At 41.1% G+C, this 18,909-nt stretch overlaps 1 protein-coding gene across 1 annotated transcript in view; it reads left to right on the top strand.

Annotated features, from left to right (window-relative positions):
- LOC125452582 (glycoprotein endo-alpha-1,2-mannosidase-like) overlaps nt 1-18,362 on the top strand; it is a 32,654-nt gene extending 14,292 nt beyond the window's left edge. The window contains exons 4-5 of the mRNA XM_048531186.2: nt 3,005-3,078; nt 12,767-18,362. Coding sequence (XP_048387143.1) covers nt 3,005-3,078; nt 12,767-13,403 — 711 coding nt within the window. The 3' untranslated portion in view covers nt 13,404-18,362. The remainder of the gene's footprint in view (nt 1-3,004; nt 3,079-12,766) is intronic.
- The last annotated feature ends 547 nt before the right edge of the window (nt 18,363-18,909 follow it).

The following is an 18,909-nucleotide window of genomic DNA, read 5'->3' as shown; positions in this document are numbered from 1 at the left end:
AAAGTACTGCTGGCTATACAGCTTTGAGATATTCAATGACTGTCAACAGAGCCATATGAATGCAAGTCTTTTTATCTGTTCTTCAATTAATTTGCTTTGGAAGAAAGACTAATTTTTCACTGACAAATTTTTTGCATTGGCAAGCACACTGCAATTTTTTATTTATCATAACTTTAGGTTCCTCATGGTAGACTGGTTAGCAAAGTTAGATCACATGGAGTACAGGGAAAAGTAGCCACTGGGATACAGAGCTGGCTTGACGGTAAAAGGCGGAGGGTGTTGGTAGAAGGTTGCTTTTCAGACTGGAGGCATGTGACCAGCAGTGTGCCACAAAATTGGCGCTGGGTCCACTGCTTTTTGTCATTTATATAAATGATTTGGATGTGAATATAGGAGGTATCGTTATTAAGTTTGCAGATGACACCACATGTGAGGTATAGTGGACAGCAAAGAAAGTTACCTCTGAATACAACAGGATCTTAATCAGATGGGCTAATGGTCTGAGGTGTGGCAGATGGGGTTTAATTTAGATAAATGTGAAGTGCTGCATTTTGGAAAGCCAATCAGGGCAGGACCTATAGACTTAACGGTAAGGTCCTAAGGAGTGTTGCTGAACAAAGAGACCTTTAGATTGCAGATTCATAGTTCCTTGAAAGGCTAGGATGGTGAAGAAGGCATTTGATGTGGTGTCTTTATGGGTCAGTCCATTGAGTATAGGAGTTAGGAGGTTATGTTGTTGCTGTACAGGACATAGGTTAGGCTGCTTTTAGAACTGCATGCAATTCTGGTTTCCCTGCTATAGGAAGGATGTTGTGAAACCTGAAAAGATTCAGAAAAGACTTAACAAGGATTTTGCTAGGGTTGGAGGGTTTGATCTATAGGGAGAATCATAGTCATAAAGGCATACAGAATAGAAACTGACCCTTCAATCCAACTCGTCCATGCTGACTAGCTAGTTCAGATAAATCTTGTCCCATTTGCCAGTATTTGGCCCACATCTCTCTCAACCCTTCCTATTTATATACCCATCCAGATACCTTTTAAATGTTGTAATTGTTCCAGCCTCCACCATTTCCTCTGGCAGCTCATTCCATTCATATGCCATCCTTGTGTGAGAACGTTGCCCCTTAGGTCCATTTTAAATCTCTCCCCTTTTCACCTTCAGCCTATGCCCTTTAGTTCTTGACTCCCCCACCCCAGGGAAAAGACCTTGTCTATTTATCCTGTCCATGCTCCTTATAATTTTACGAAACCTCTATAAGGTCACTCCTCAACCTCTGATTGTCCCAGGAAAATAACGCCAGCCGATTTGGCCTCTTGCTATAGCTCAAACCCTTGAACCCTGGAAACATCCTTATAAATCTTGCCTGAACCCTTTCAAGTTTCACAACATCCTCCCTACGGCAGGGAGACCAAAAGTGACCTAATCAATGTCCTGTACAGACTCAACATGACGTCCCAGCTCCCATACTCAATGCACTGACCAACAAAGGCAAGCACGCCAAATGCTGCCTTCACTACCCTGTTGACCCATGGCTCCACTGTCAGGGAGCAATGAACCTGCACTCCAAGGTCTCTTTTTTTCGGCAACACTCCCCAGGACTGTACTATTGAGTGTATAAGTCCTGCCCTAATTTGTCTTTCCAAAATACAATACCTCCCATTTATATAAATTAAACTCTATCTGCAACTCCTTGGCCCAACTGCTCGAGACCGAGTTGTATTCAGAGGTAACCTTCTTCGCTGTCCACTACACCTCCAATTTTGGTATCATCTGCAAACTTACTAACCATACCTCCAATGTTCACATCCAAATCACTTGTATAAATAACAAAAAGCAGTGGATGCAGCACCGATCCTTGTGCACTAGTGGTCACTGGCCTCCAGTCTGAAAACAACCCTCCACCACCCTCTGTCTTCTACTTTCAAACCAGTTCTCTAGCCAAATGGCTAATTCTCCCTGTATTCCACGTGATCTGACCTTGCTCATCAGTCTACCATGAGGAATCTTACTGAGCGCCTTACTGAAGTCTGTATATATCATGTCCATCGCTCTGCCCTCATCAATCCTCTTCGTTACCTCTTCAGAAAACTGAGTAGGCTGGGGCTGTTTTCCTTGGTCAGTTGGAAACTGAGGAGTGACCTTATTAGAAGTTTATAAAATTGAGGGGCACGGATAGGGTAAATAGACAAGGCCTTTTCCTTGGGATAGGTGAGTCTAATACTAGAGGGCATAGGTTTAAGGTGAGAGGGGAAAGATTCGAAAGGGACCTAAGGGGCACCCTTTTCACGCAGATGGTGCTGTGTGTATGGAGTGAGCTGCCTGAGGAAGTGGTGGAGGCTGGTATAATTAAAACATTTAAGAGGTATCTGGTTGGGTATATAAATAGGAAGGTTTTAGACGGATGTGGGCCAAATACTGGCAAATGGGACAAGATTTATTTAGATTATCTGGTGAGCATGGATGAGCTGAACCAAAGGGTCTGTTTCCGTACTACATGCCTCCATGATTCTATTGACAATAGGTTTTGGATAATGATTTTTATCAATATTTCTTCTGTTTTCCTCCAATTTAACTTCTTGACCTTAGTGTTGTAATTAAATTTTATCACTGCTGTAACCAGCAGGGCAGTAGAAATCAGCCTGTCTTTCTTGTTGCTAACGGCATAAAAATCTATTAAAACTTGCCAAGCTTGCAATATAGGACTTGTTCCTTATTTAGTGATCCCTGGGTATATGGTATCTGATGTATATTGAGTTTCTTTATTCAGATTTTGAAATGCCTTTGCACTCATTAATTTTCTGTATAGTTATGTCTTTCAAAATGGAATACCACTGAATTCAAAAAACTGCAAAACAAGTTGGAAACCATTCTAACCCGAGGAGAGTATTTAAGCATTTCACTTCAGAAGTTGAATACTGCTGCATTGTGATATAGATGTGTAATTATTCTGAAATAAAAACACTGGGCTTCTGACATTTGTAATCTTTTTTATTTTCGAAGGTCACCTTCCACATTGAGCCGTATGAAGGGAGAGAAAACACTTTATATAGTAATTTGAAGTACATCATTGACAAGTGAGTTTTGTAGATCAGTTTTTATGAACTGTTAGTGCTGATTACAGTAATTATTCACAACTTGTCTCACCCTTAAAGATATGCACAATGAATATGATTTACAGAACATAAAGCACAGCCTGACTATATTGTAAATCAATTGAAAAGGCACGGTTTTCTATTTTAATTTGTAATGAAGATATCTTGAACATTGTAAAATAAATTAATACAATGCAGCACAGGAACAGGCAGTTCAGTCCACCAAGCCTGCACCGAATCCTAATGCTTGTGTAGACCCACTACTTATTGTCCATATGTGGTTTGTATCCCTCTGTTCGCCTCCTGTTCATATGTCTATTAAGATACGCCTTAAATGTTGCTAACATGCCTGCTTCCACATCCACTGGCAGTTCATTCCAGGCACCCACATGTTCCCTCCATTTCCCCCTAAACTTTGAATTTCAGTATTGTGTATTGGAATGTGAGAAATACCTAGGCAAAAAGTAGTTACTTACAAAGGCAATAAAATGTGAGGCTGGATGAACACAGCAGGCCAAGCAGCATCTCAGGAGCACAAAAGCTGACGTTTCGGGCCTGGACCCTTCATCAGAGAGGGGGATGGGGAGAGGGAACTGGAATCAATAGGGAGAGAGGGGGAGGCGGACCGAAGATGGAGAGTAAAGAAGATAGGTGGGGAGGTAGGGAGGGGATAGGTCAGTCCAGGGAAGACGGACAGGTCAAGGAGGTGGGATGAGGTTAGTAGGTAGATGGGGGTGCGGCTTGGGGTGGGAGGAAGGGATGGGTGAGAGGAAGAACCGGTTAGGGAGGCAGAGACAAGTTGGACTGGTATTGGGATGCAGTGGGTGGGGGGGAAGAGCTGGGCTGGTTGTGTGGTGCAGTGGGGGGAGGGGATGAACTGGGCTGGTTTAGGGATGCAGTAGGGGAAGGGGAGATTTTGAAACTGGTGAAGTCCACATTGATACCATTAGGCTGCAGGGTTCCCAGGCGGAATATGAGTTGCTGTTCCTGCAACCTTCGGGTGGCATCATTGTGGCAGTGCAGGAGGCCCATGATGGACATCCCATCTCGAGAATGGGAGGGGGAGTGGAAATGGTTTGCGACTGGGAGGTGCAGTTGTTTGTTGCGAACTGAGCGGAGGTGTTCTGCAAAGCGGTCTCCAAGCCTCCGTTTGGTTTCCCCAATGTAGAGGAACATCCTCCGACACTTTCGCCATTTACAATCTGACCCCACCACCCAAGACATTTTTCCATCCCCACCCCTGTCTGCTTTCCGGAGAGACCACTCTCTCCGTGACTCCCTTGTTCGCTCCACACTGCCCTCCAACCCCACCACACCCGGCACCGCCCCCTGCAACCGCAGGAAATGCTACACTTGCCCCCACACCACCTCCCTCACCCCTATCCCAGGCCCCAAGATGACATTCCACATTAATCAGAGGTTCACCTGCACATCTGCCAATGTGGTATACTGCATCCACTGTACCCGGTGTGGCCTCCTCTACATTGGGGAAACCAAACGGAGGCTTGGAGACCGCTTTGCAGAACACCTCCGCTCAGTTCGCAACAAACAACTGCACCTCCCAGTCGCAAACCATTTCCACTCCCCCTCCCATTCTCGAGATGGGATGTCCATCATGGGCCTCCTGCACTGCCACAATGATGCCACCCGAAGGTTGCAGGAACAGCAACTCATATTCCGCCTGGGAACCCTGCAGCCTAATGGTATCAATGTGGACTTCACCAGTTTCAAAATCTCCCCTTCCCCTACTGCATCCCTAAACCAGCCCAGTTCATCCCCTCCCCCCACTGCACCACACAACCAGCCCAGCTCTTCTCCTCCCCCCCCCCCCTCCCCCCACCCACTGCATCCCAATACCAGTCCAACCTGTCTCTGCCTCCCTAACCGGTTCTTCCTCTCACCCATCCCCTCCTCCCACCCCAAGCCGCACCTCCATCTCCTACCTACTAACCTCATCCCACCTCCTTGACCTGTCCATCTTCCCTGGACTGACCTATCCCCTCCCTACCTCCGTACCTATACTCTCTCCACCTATCATCTTTACTCTCCATCTTCGGTCCGCCTCCCCCTCTCTCCCTATTTATTCCAGTTCCCTCTCCCCATCCCCCTCTCTGATGAAGGGTCCAGGCCTGAAACGTCAACTTTTGTGCTCCTGAGATGCTGCTTGGCCTGCTGTGTTCATCCAGCCTCACATTTTATTATCTTGGAATTCTCCAGCATCTGCAGTTCCCATTATCTCTGATACTTACAAAGGCACTTTAAAATACCAAACTATCCATTCCTCCATTCACCACAATGCCTCTGCAGCTTTTGCTCATTTCAGTCATTGCCTTAAATCTATTTTTAGTGTTCTTGTCTCCAGTAAAATATTAATTGTCTCACATTCATGAGTATTTCTCCTTTGCCTGGCTCCTTTTTACAAACCCACAATTGCAAGACATTTTATAGGCTTGTGGAATTGACATACAGATGCTTGCTATCAATCAGATCAGCGTGAGCTATTATCCCTCCATCTTCTGATCTGACAGGAATATGTATGATGCTATGGCCTCCCTGTCCTCTGCCAAAACTCTGCATTAGTGTAGCATCTTACAACAGAGTTAAGATATCTTATGTTTCATTTTTCTCTACAAAATGGCTCTTTTAACCTCTCTTTGCTCCCTTTTCCATTTCACCTGCAACAAAATTTTGGATAAGTTCAGAGTTTGTCATAACTGTTTCCTTCTTTCCCACCAAGTCAAACCTCCCTCCAGAATAAAAGCAGTAAGAACTGTAGATGCTGTAAATCAGAAATAAAAAACAAGTTACTGGAAAAGCTCAGCAGGTCAGGTAAGAACTGTGAAGAGAAATCAGAGTTAACGTTTTGTGTCCAGTGACCCTACCTCAGAATAGTTCTGAGGAGGGGTCACCGGACCCAAAACATTAATTCTGGCATTTTCTTCACAGATGCAGCCAGACCTGCTGAGCTTTTCCAGTAAATTCTGTTTTTTCTGCAGCCAGTATGTCCTCTTGCCGTTTTGAATGCTGTCTTGTTCATGTGACTCGGTCTCTTGCCACCTTGAATCCATTCTCATTAAACTGTTACTGTTTACCAATGAGCCAATTCTTACGAAAGTACAAAGAAAAGGAATCCAGGAAAAGATATCTATTAAACCTGTCCATGTCACACAGTGACAGTTTCAAGATCTTTAAAGCTATCCCACTCCATGCAGACTGCTTCTCCTGCAGTCACCACCCTGATTCCCTCTTTTTCTTTTTCCTTCTGTGCAAACTTCCATGGTCTCTGTGCAGCAGCGGCATTCAGAACTTCTACTCGGCGCTGCGATCTGTTGAGAATGTAATCAATATTAAAATAAAAATCAAGTAGGTCAATATAGGCACAGTTGTAGGAAATTCCTCTTGATTCTTGCAGGTAACCAAGCATTTTGTGTCAAAGTCTTGTGTCTGATGGGAGCTTTACTGGAAGTACTAGTGTTAACAGCTATACTTCTAGTTTCCGAATTGAAGTCTAAACAAAGCATTCAGTTTGGTTTTCTTGTAATTCTAAAAGTAGAATTGTGATCTGCAATATGGCATTCAAATCATGGGAGTCGTCATTTGATTTGACATATTCTGTGCCTGAACTTAATTTCATAGTTTGGATGAAGCTTAAAATATCAATAAAGTTTATGAATTATACCAGTTAGAATACAGATGAATTATTTGGCTAATCGCCCTGTGAAAGAGCTGGAGCTGTCTGTCTAATTCAGTATTCCTATTTTTTCCTTGTATTGTCAATGCTAATATTTTTAGTTGCATTTTTTCAATTTGTCACTTATGGTGATGCATTCTATAATGATATGTGCCTTTAAATAATTTCTTTTAACCTTTCCTTTTGTTTTCCTGGTGAAAAATTTAGACTAAATAACACATTCAAAATATATCTTGAGCACTGAGTGTGATTCGGATAAAACTTTGTTTACCATTTGCATTGACTTCTAATTGTGCAATGTAACATTAAAATAATATAAACACCTGTGTAACTTTTGATCATAATGTTGATAGAATAGCTAATCAATATTTTTAAGACTACTATTTAAAAGAATTCCCTTTCTAAACTAGTTGTGCAATATATAGTGCCAGTTATTTATTTATCCACAACCAGAAATTTTCAGAATTCATGCATATTGGGCAATTGCTTTAAAAGCAAGGTATTTTTTTAAAGCCTCTTCCTGCAAAATTGCCTGTTATGAATGTAAAATGCAAGATTTTCTACTTTTTGTTTTTTTTAAAATCACCTCAACAATTATACTGTAGATTCAGTCTGTCACTCTTCATTACTGAATCTGGAAGATGAGCATTGGTGAGGTGTTTAACTATCACAGGTGTTCAAGGACAGCATAAAACTGCATAATTTGCACTGCCATTCTATCCAGGCACGCGTATTTTCATTAGAGCTTGCCTTTTTTCTAATGGCAAAGATGTCCATACTTGTCCTTTTTTCAACCCACTCCCATCCCAGAATTCTAGCTATTATACAGCAGCCTGATGAGAGTAGCTGTTTTAGCATAAACTCCGAATATGTCACTGTCCTCGATTTCCCTTGGAATTTGCTAATGAATGATTTAGAACATAGAACATAGAACATTACAGCACAGTACAGGCCTGTTTTATGTTATTCAGTCATAGGATATGGAAGTTGCTGGCTGGCCAGCTTTCGTTGCCCATTTTTAGTTACCTTTGAGATGGTGTTGTTTGAACCATCTTCTTGAGTCACTACAGCCCATGTACTTTAGTTTGACCCATCATGTCCTGAGGGAAGGAATTCCAGGATTTTAACCCAGTGACCGTGAAAGAACAGTAATATATTTGCAAATCAGAATGGTGAGTGCTTGGAGAGGAAATTACAGGTGATAGTGTTCCCATATATCCGCTGCCTTTGTCCCTCTGGATGGAAGTGGTCATGGGTTTTGAAGGTGCGGTCAAAAGATGATCAATTTCTGCAGTGCATCTTGTAGAGAGTACACACTGCTGCTACTGAGTGACAGTGGTGTGAATGTGGTGAAAATGAAGCTGGCTACTTTGTCCTGGATGGTGTCCAGTTTCTTGAGTGTTTTTGGTGCTGCATTCGTGGGCAAGTGCAGAGTATGTCATCAGACTCCTGACTTGAGCCTTGTAGATGGCGTTGTGGGGTAGGGAGGTGAGTTACTTGCTGCAGTTTGCCTAGCCTCTGACCTGCTGTTGCAGCCTCTGTATTTATACAGTGAGTCCAGTTAAGCTTCTGATTTAATGGTAACCCTCTATGATGATAGCGGGTGATTCAGTGATAGTAATTTCACTGAATGCCAAGAGGCAGTGGTTAGATCGTCTCTTATTGGAGATGGTTGTTGCCTTGCATTTGTGTAGAGCGAATATCACTTGATTTTTCAGCCCAAGCCCAGATATTGTCCCGATCTTGTTGCATTTGAACATGGACTGCTTCAGTATCTGATGACTCTCAAATGCTGCTGAACATTGTGCAATTATTAGCAAACATCCCAAGTTCTGACCTTATGATGGAGGAAAGGTCATTGATGAAGCAATTGCACATGGTTGGGTGGAGGAAACAACCCTGAGGAGCTCTCTCAGAAATGTCCTGAAGCTGGGATCACTAATTGTGTACAACTTCAACCATCCTACTATGCTCAGGTATGATTCCAATTGATTTCAGTTTTGCTAGGGCTTCTTGAGGCCACATTGTGTCTACTGCAGTCTTGATGTCAAGGGCTGACCCTCCCATCCCACCTCTGGAATTCAGCACCTTTGTCCGAATTTGCACCAAGGCAGTAATGAAGTCAGGAGCCGAGCCACCCTGGTGGAGCCCAAACTGAGCATCAGTGAGCAGTTTGAAGCCTTCCATCACTTTACTGATGGTTGAGAGTAGACTGATGGGGCGGGTGGATTAGTCCTGCTTTTTATGTATAGGGCATACCTGGGCAATTTTTCATATTGTTGGGTAGATGCTAGTGTTCCAGCTGCATTTCAACAGCTTGGCTATGGAAGTGGCAAGTTCTGGAGAACACATCTTCAGTACTATTGATAGAATGTCAGTAGGGCCCTTAGCCTTTGAATTATCCAGTGACTCCCAACTGTTTCTTGATATCTCACGGTATGAATTAAATTTGCTGAAGACTTCTATCTGTGATCTCGGGAGGGACCACTGGAGGAGGCTGAGATGGATCATCCACTTGACAATTCTGGTGAGGATTTTGAGAGTGCATCAGCCTTATCTTTTGCACTCGGGTGTTCCATCATTGAGGATATTTTTGGAGCCGCCGTCTCCATTGAGTTGTTTAATTATTCACTACTACTGGATGTGGCAGGACTGCAGAGCTTACAACAGATCTGTTGGTTATGGGATTGCTTAGCTATGTCTGTCACTTGCTGTTTATATTATTTAGTATGCAAGTATTCCTATTTGGTATCTTCATCAGGTTGACACCTCATTTTAGGTATGGTTTGTTTCTGGCATGCCGTCCTGTCCCCTCTATTGAACCAGTGTTGGACAACGACTCTGCTGTTTATGGCCCACAATACCTCATGGGTGTCCAGGCTAGAGTTGGTAGATCTGTTTTAAAGCCTGTCCTATTTTGCATGGCAGTAGTGCCACACAACACGATAGAGTGGATTCTCACTGTGAAGATGGGACTTCATCTCCACAAGGACCGTGCAGTGGCCACTCTTACTGATACTGTCATGGCTGGATGCATCTACACCCGACAGATTGGTAAGGTTGAGGGGAAGGATGTTTTCCCTCTTACTGGTCTCGCCACCTGCCGTAGCCCCAGCCTAACATCTACGTCCTTGAGGACATAAGCAGCTCAAATAGAAGTGCTGCTGCTAAGCCACTGCTGGTGGTGAACAATTGAAATAACTGCACAAAGGCTGGTATCCAGTTACCAAGTTATCCTTTATTTACTTGTGCACAATACAGCTGGCTGAGTCAGTCATCTGGACTGAGGACATTCTAATCTCCTGGTCATATTGGTTAGCCAAGGCTTTTGTGATTGCCCCAGGTTAACAACCCCAATCAGCAACCTTGTGATTGCCCCAGGTTAACAACCCCAATCAGCAACCTTAATTCATACCGTGTGATATCAAGAAACAGTTGGGAGTCACTGGATAATTCAAAGGCTAAGGGCCCTACTGACATTCTATCAATAGTACTGCAGATGTGTTCTCCAGAGGACAACTTGGTTCCAATCACTACAATATTGCAGTCCCCCAGCGCGAAGACACCTCGGTGCTTCCTCCTAGTGTTGCTCAAAATAGAGGAGTGCTGATTCAGCATCCAAGGGAGGATTGTTTGTGGTCATCAGCAGAAGATTTCCTTGCCCATGTTTAACCTGAAGCCACGTGACTTCATGAGATCTAAGACAATGTCATGGATTCCAGGGCAACTGCCGCCTTACTGTATTCCACTATGCTGCCACCTCTACTATGCTTGTCCTGCTGGTGCAACAGAACATATCCAGGGATGGTGGTGCTTGGGACTTACTCATGCTCAAGGAATCATATCTTACCAACAGTGTCAGGCTGTTGCTTGACTTGTCTGTGAGACAGCTTTCCTGGTTTTGGCACGAGCCCCTGGATATAAGTTGCGAGGACTTCGCAACATTTACCTGGCTGTTTTTGCCATCGTTGCGGCTGCTTGGGTCAATGCCAGGTGGTTTGTCCAATTCCCTTTCTTTCTTGAGACTTTGTAGGAATTGATACAACTGAGTGCGTTGCTAATTTCAGAGGCAGTTAAGAGTCAACCACATTACTACGGGTCTGGAGTTGGGTGTAGGCCACATCACATGATGGTAGATTTCCTTCCCTGAAGGACATTATGGCCAGGTGGGTTTTTCTGACAGTCAATAATGGTTTAATTCTCATCAGAAGATTCTTAATTATAGTTATTTTATTGAATTCAAATTCCACTGTCCGTTTTGGTGGGGTTCAAGCTCAGGTCCCCAGAACACTAGCTGAGTTCCTGGATTAGTAGTATCGGCCATTGCCTCCCTTTTGCTATTTCTGTTTTACTCCTGCAAACCATCTTCAATTTCTTCAGAATAATGCGCAAAAAAGGTAATTTGATCTATCGTGCTGCCAACGACTTGAAAGACTGCCTACTTAGTCCTGTTCCCCTATCTTTCACTCCTTTTTAAGTGGTTATCCTGTTCCATTTGAAAATTATTCATAAATTCTCCTTCTACACTCCTTTGACTATACATTCTTGATTAAAATCACTTGTTGCTTTTCAAAGAAAAGTCTTGATTTTATTTTGGATCTTTTGCCTCCCTTTTAAATTATACTGTTTAATTGCAAATGTGAAGTATTGCACATTGGTAAAACAAAGAAGGACAGGACTTGAAACGAAAGGGGTGGAAGCTCAGCAGGGCTAGCGGCATCTGTGAAGAAAAAAATCAGTTAACGTTTCGGGTCCGGTGATCTTTCTCAGGTTCTTGGCATACAACTTCTGAGGAAGGGTCACCAGACCTGAAACGTTAACTGATTTTTTTTTTTCTTCACAGATCCTGCCAAACCTGCTGAGCTTCCAGCAACTACTGTTTTTGCTCCAGATTTACAGCATCCACAGTTTTCAGTTTTTAAGGGCAAGATTTATATGGTAGGGTTCTGGGCAGTGTTGTAAAATTCTTTGAAATTTGTGTCACAAGTGGACAGGATTTGTTAAGAAGGTATTTTGCATGCTTGCCGCCACTGCTCAGACCTTTGAATGTAAAAGTTGGAACGTCACGTTAAGGTTGCACAGGATGCTGGTGAGGCCTTTTCTGGAGTATTGTGTATAGCTGTGGTCGCCGTACTGTAGGAAGAGTATTATTAATTGGATAGACTTCAGAAAAGATTTACCGCAATGTTGCTGGGAATGGAAGGTTTGAGATATAAAGATAAGCTGTAACTTTTTGTTTCCTGGTGCATAAGACGTTGACGGTTGACCTTAAAATCATAAACTGCCAGAGGAAGTGACGAGTGCAGGTACAGTTGAAACATTTTTGAGACTTATCATGGTTAAGTACATGAATAGGAAAAGTTTTGAGGGATATTGACCAAATGCAGGCAAGTAGAGCTAGTTTGGTTTGGGAACACAGTCAGCATGGACTAGTTGGACCAAAGGGTCTCTTTCCATGATGAATGACTGTGCTATTATCTTTTCATTCTTAGCAGATAGCATTCTTAGCTTTTTTTCAATACTGTTCCTTAAGGTGTACCTGTGCCTCACCAGTATATCTGTCACACAGAAGTCTTTTACAATTTACCTGACTGACTACATTTCAGTTTTGCTTTCTTGGCAAACTGTGATATTATGTCCAGCATACCTCAGTCCAGGTCATTGGCGTTTATGAAAAAGAGCAATGCTTCCAACGTAGGTCACAGTTTGTATTTCCCCTCAACCTGTTTTGAAAAAGTGAGCAATCATTGCTTTCTGTTTACCACCTTTAGGCCATTTCACATCCACGCTGCCATTGACAGCCCACAAATCCCAATGCTTTGTTTGCAGGATTAGACCTTGTTAATGAATATTGCAAAGTTAAATTCAGTACTTACGTTACAAATGGGCAGCATTTACTGGATTGTAATATTGAAATTGAATGCTATATTTGTGGTCAAATCATGTGAGAAATACTGATTTTTTTTTTCTTCTGTGTAGATACGGATCCCATCCTGCATTTTATAGGTATAAGACTAGTGCCGGAAGAAATCTTCCAATGTTCTACATTTATGACTCATACTTAATAAGCCCAGGATCTTGGGCCAATCTTCTCTCGGTTCCTGGATCTCACAGTCTTCGAAATACTCAATATGATGCACTATTCATTGCCCTAATTGTTGAAGAAAAGCATAAAAGTGAAATTCTTCAGGCTGGTTTTGATGGAATGTACACGTACTTTGCAACAAATGGATTCTCCCATGGCTCTTCCCACCACAACTGGCAAACAATAAAAGATTTCTGTGACAGTAATAACCTTATGTTTATCCCGAGTGTAGGACCAGGTTATGTAGACACTAGCATAAGGGCTTGGAACAATCACAATACGAGGAACCGTGTCAATGGCAAGTATTATGAGACTGCGTTAAGTGCTGCCCTCCTAGTGCGTCCAGAAATAATCACTATAACTTCGTTTAATGAATGGCATGAAGGGACTCAGATTGAAAAAGCTGTTCCCAAAAAGTCCAGTCAGTTTGTTTATCTGGATTATCTGCCTCACAAGCCAGATATCTACTTAGAGCTGACTCGTAAATGGGCAGAAAAGTATGGCAGAGAGAAAGAACAATGGTTGATGTGACATCTTTGTGTCTTGAGAATTGGAATAGAGTAATTTGTGGTCTAGCATCAAATATTACAAAGAACTTTGTTTTAGTGGGTTAACACTGAAGGAAATTTAAGTTGTTTTTGGGTCATTCGGATCATCTTATGAAGTCCTGTGAAATTGTTGATTTGAAAGAAATGAGTTGCTGTGTTTGGTTAGAAAGTACTATACACTGAAAGTGTGACATTTGTGAAACTTTAAATGACTTTCTTCTTTGAAAGCAGCAACTTAGGTTAAGTATTGTTTTATCGGTGCAAGCCCATGTTACCGTTCTTAATTCGTAGTCCTGACTCAAACGTCTGCAGTGAGCTCAACCATTGAGAGTATTATTCAGCCTCCATTTCTATCATGACGTTTGCCTGTGTGCATGGTGGTAGTGATCATGAACAGTAATTTTGATGGTTAGTTTCCTTCCAACCCAGAGGTGCTAAGACCTATAATTTTGAGTACCACAGCACAAACCAGGTGTCTAAACCAGAACCCTCCTGTGTGTCATGTATAGCTCAGTGTTGCAATGTCATGAATTTACCAACTGAGCTACCAATAGCAGCTATTGATTAACTTACTTAAATTATAAATTTTTAATTTCAGTTGTTGTTAGAACACTTAACGTATCTCAGCATTTGGAAGCTTTTTATTGCATCCCTAAGATTGGGAATGCCAGATTAGGTTTTCTGGTGAGATGAGTGCGTCCAACTTGCATTGAACCTCTTCCCATATTCTTTTTAATTTCAATTGTTGTTAGCAATGAATGTTACAAAATGTTTATATTGTTCCAGATTCACATCTGGTGAAGGGTTTCTCGTGTGTCTTCCAGCATCCACACTGCAAAGAGGCTGTTTGTGAAGATGCATAAGAATAAATTGTGCTGAGGTTTGGGAAGGATGGACTTAGAGTTTAATTTTTTTTCAGGTAGTATTGAGTCAGGATTGAATGCCAGGAGGTGCAGAATTTCAAGGTGCTGCTGGCATACTGGTCCCTTGATTCTATCCCGGACAAATTTCTCGTGACTTGGTCAGCCTCCAAGTTTGCAAAAAGAATGGGGTCAAGATAGCTGTCTCCCTTGCTGTCCACATTCTGTCCAACAACAAGAGCTTAGCTGTTACCCTCAACTGGGCAGCAAGATTGCCCTCAGACCATTACTTGGTCACGCCAGAAATAATTACACTGTATTTTGTCTCACACACAAGAATTCTGACCTCCACTTGAGGCTGATGGCAAGGTTTAGAAGCCAAAAGGCAAAATCTTCCCGTTAAAATATCTCTGCACAAACCTGCAAAATTATCCATATTTCTTGGGACCTTTTCCAAGTTTGAGAAATTATCACATTTAATCTGTGGTATTTAAATTTCATACACAATGCTGTAGTTGGTCAATTTGCCAGCTGTGTATTCCAGACTTTGACACTTGAATTTTTTCATGCTTTTTATGTTTGTTACTACACCTGTGGATTTCTTTATTTATTGATCTAGAATGGTTTCAGAGATAGTAGGAACTGCAGATGCTGGAAAATCTGAGATAACAAGGTGTAGAGCTGGATGAACACAGCAGGCCGAGCAGGAAGGCTGATATTTTGGGCCTAACCCATAGACGGGTCTCGGCCCAAAACGTAAGCCTTCCTGCTCCTGTGATGCTGCTTGCCCTGCTGTGTGTTCATCCAGCTCTATACGTTGTTATCTTAGTAGTGAATGGTTGTCAGGTTTCAAAGTCAAATTTGAGAACCTTTTTTGTTTATTTAATGACTTGAATGCGTAACAACACCTCAGCGTTTTTAATGCTGCAGTCTGAAATGGGACAAGTTTTATTTGCTCTTAACTAGCCCTTTTGAGTATGCAAAATTACAGTGTCTAAAGTTTTCCAAATGCTTATCTTAAGGACCAGATATTTTCCAGTGCTGCTGTAACATTTGTGGAGTTAGGTCTGTTTTATGATTTACTTCCCAAACTAAAGTAAAATTTAGTCAGTAAGGGGATTCTGAAATGGTGAGCTGAGAATTCGTAAGAACCTTTTTTATCCTGGTAGCAATCTCAATGCTTATATTTTAAAAATGCACTGGTAACTTTTTGTCTGAAGTTAATTATTTAATTAACTATCACGTCCAAATTCACAGACTTTAATTGTATTTTAATGGACCAGGCCAGCATTATTTTGTGATTTACATGTTTAATTTGGAAAGCGTGTTGACTCAAGTAGAAGTATAATTAATCATTTGTAACTTTTCCCCAGTGTAGGTGGGCTTTACATTCTCGTGTTTATATTTTTTCTGGAGTTAAGGAGTCACTCAAGATATTTCCAACTTTCTCCTTTCTCTTTAATTGCTACCCCATAATGGGCAGTACTGAGGCTCAGTGGTTAGCACTACTGCCTCACAGCATGAGGGAACCGATTTCAATTCCACCTCCAAGCAATTGTCTGTGTGGAGTTTGCGTGTTCTCCCAGTGTCTTTGGGTGCTCCGGTTTCCTCCCACAGTCCAAAGATATGCGGATTAGGATGGATTGGCCATGCTACATTGCCTGTAGTGTCCAGTGATGTGCAAGCTAGCTGGGTTAGCCAAGGGAAGTGCAGGATTACAAGGACAACGTAAGGGGGTTTGGGTCTGGGTGGGATGCTTTTCAGAGGGCTGGTGTGGATTCGAATAGGCCAAATGGCCTGCTTCCATAAATTCTATTATAATAGTACAGAAAAAATGGTATTCCATAATTGTTAAAGTAATGTACAAAGTTTCTGGTCTTCAAGGGCAATTCTGTTAGGTCATTGTGTCAGTGAGGACCCTTTCATAGACATTTCAGGCCAGGTGTTGGACAAAATTGTTATACTATAGAACTAGTAAAGAGGAGGCTGATTTGAATAATCTGTTGAAAGCATTTATGTTTCTCCACAGTAGTTTTTCAATTTAAATTTAGTTGAAAAAATACTGGTATCAATAAAAATGATAATGAATCTGCATTATATTAAAATCCTTGTTTTGCTTATGCTGTTTTGGTAACTATGACAAGATTCTTTCTCTGTCCAGCCTACGTTTGACCCCAATCTCTCTCATATACAGTAGGGTTTTCTTCCACCGTGGTAAAAGACCTTTGAACCAAAATACCTGAGATCAAGTCCTACCTTCACAGAACACCCAAACAGGTTAATTAAAAATTGCCACACGCGTGATTAGTTTTAAACTGCATTCTGCAGTGGCCCAGCAATCAAGTTTATAACTGCTTGGGTTCAAGGAGGAGGTCCACTGTCTCCTTCTCAGGGAATTTGAAATGTGCAATAAATATTGACCTTGCCAGCCATGGCCATGTTTTAAGAATGAATTCAAAAGCAAGGTTGGGCACATGCTAAACAGCATGTGCTGACATTTGAGACGATCAAGGGGGTTGATGCCACCAGTGTGCTCTCAAAACAGCATTATGTGTAGAATTTCATACCTGTTTCTAACATAGAATTGCAGAACAAATCTCTGTTTTGTGTGTATGTTTTGTTTCTGGATGAGAGATTGATTAGAGGGGAGAACTCTTGAAATTTTGACTTCAGATGTTTTGGTTGTTCAAGGAAATTTTAGTTTGTTGTACTAATCCCACCAATTTCATGTCTGAAATCAGCTTGCTGAGTTCAGACCAACATAGTTTCCACTATAAGAATTTTGCCCTTTGGTCAGTATCAGATTATGTGGTGTATACAACAGAGATACTTTGGGGTGAGCTCTTTATTTTCCACAAACAGCAACACTGAACCTGAATTAAATCATTTATGAAGGGGCCAACTGGTTTGTCCTTCAAAATTTATGCAGTTGTACTGTTGAGTGTTAGTATTCTTTAATTGTACTTTGCCTTTCTCAATCAGTGTATATTTGCTTGAACCACTAGCGTATCCTGATTTTTTTTTAAATGCATTGGTTAGCTAGGTGGCACTGCACTTCTGAATAGCACTCCTGGCTACTTTCAGGGAAATATTTGTTCTGGTAAAAACCCATATCTGTTTTTAGCAAAGCACAGGGGTATGCAAGAGGTGAATACCAAATCAGTAGGACTATTGAAAAGTTTCACTTTTGCAGTCTATGTGCAAAAGCTCAGTGGACAGCAGTATTTGAATGAAAATAGATACAATCTACCAGTTAAATAAAAAACCAAGATACATCTGTAATTTATGTTGGCTTACATTGATTCAGAAAAAAAGTTGTAAATTTTAATTGTCCTGATTTTGTTTGAATTTTCATTTTAAAAGACAGTGGGGCAAATATACATTTTGTATGAATTGTTTAATAGTTGTACATTGTTACTACTGTGTACTTAATTCTACATGGTTGCCACTTATGTTTCAATTATTAATATCATTTTTAAATTTGAGTCAAGTTGGCGCTTAGATCTACGTGCAATGCAGTGTGTGGAAATGCTAAATGTAACATTTCAATAATATGAAATGAAGCAGAAAACAAATATTGCACTTAAATTTTAGCACGCCAAAGTAGTTTCATAAATTTGTGCCCAAGTAAAACTAGCTAATTTTTTGTAATGTTATTTGAGGCTTTTGTGGATTTACATTTCTAATTTTCTCATTATTTACATGGATAAAAGCAACAATACTGTTTCTGATTGGTGCGATAAAAATGTTGGCCTGGTGTTTAAATTTGCCCTTTCCAATTAGGCTGAAAATGACGAGAATTCCTTATCAGGTAAACATCAGTGGAGAATTACTTGAACCCAAGAGATCTTACTGTGAAAGCAACGATGGCTTAGATAGTCCATTATGTTTCTCGAGCAGACTAGTCCACTCAGTCTCTAATTTAAATGTTAATTAATTTAGAAGGACTAAAAATGAGTATTTTGTTTTATTCGTAACTGATTAGCTACCTGTATAAAATGAAAGTAATTGACAAATTGCAGAATAGACTTTACTGTTTATAATGCATGAACCACAATCAAGAGAATAAAAATCCATACTACTGTATTTTGCATTGCCTGATTATTTGTTTTTTTCGCTCCTATTGTTTAAGAACTTGTTATTTTTTCTATGACATAGTTTTGTAAAGTGGTAGACTGTTCTTAACTGAATCACCAGGACAGTTTCAATGCATTACACATTTTTCAGCTTTGTTCCTGCAGTTTACAAAATCATCTGATCCTGTTGGTAACGTTTATCTTTTTTTTGAAAGTTGATACGCAGTAATGCAAAGCTCATTGCTTAAAATTTTTTTGCTGAAAAATTAAAAACATACGGATCCTATTAAAGTAAGACAATTTTATCACAGTTTTAATTATGAATTTTAACACCATTGATATTCATGATTGTATGGAGTCATTACTATCACAAGTGTATCATGATTTTTTTGGAAGTTCAGCAAGCTATGGTATTGCCTGTTATAATTTGTGATTATAAATTAAACATTTAATACTGCATATATCTTGTGTTTTGCTCTTACATTGAGGAGCAAAGGCTTTGGAACAAGCACAAGAGGGATTGAACATATCACAGTAGATGTTGGGGTCAAAA

Source organism: Stegostoma tigrinum, chromosome 4 (assembly GCF_030684315.1).
Source record: "Stegostoma tigrinum isolate sSteTig4 chromosome 4, sSteTig4.hap1, whole genome shotgun sequence".
Lineage (NCBI taxonomy): Eukaryota > Metazoa > Chordata > Chondrichthyes > Orectolobiformes > Stegostomatidae > Stegostoma > Stegostoma tigrinum.
The sequence above is the reverse complement of the archived record's forward strand: the minus strand, read 5'-3'. Positions and strand labels throughout refer to the sequence as shown.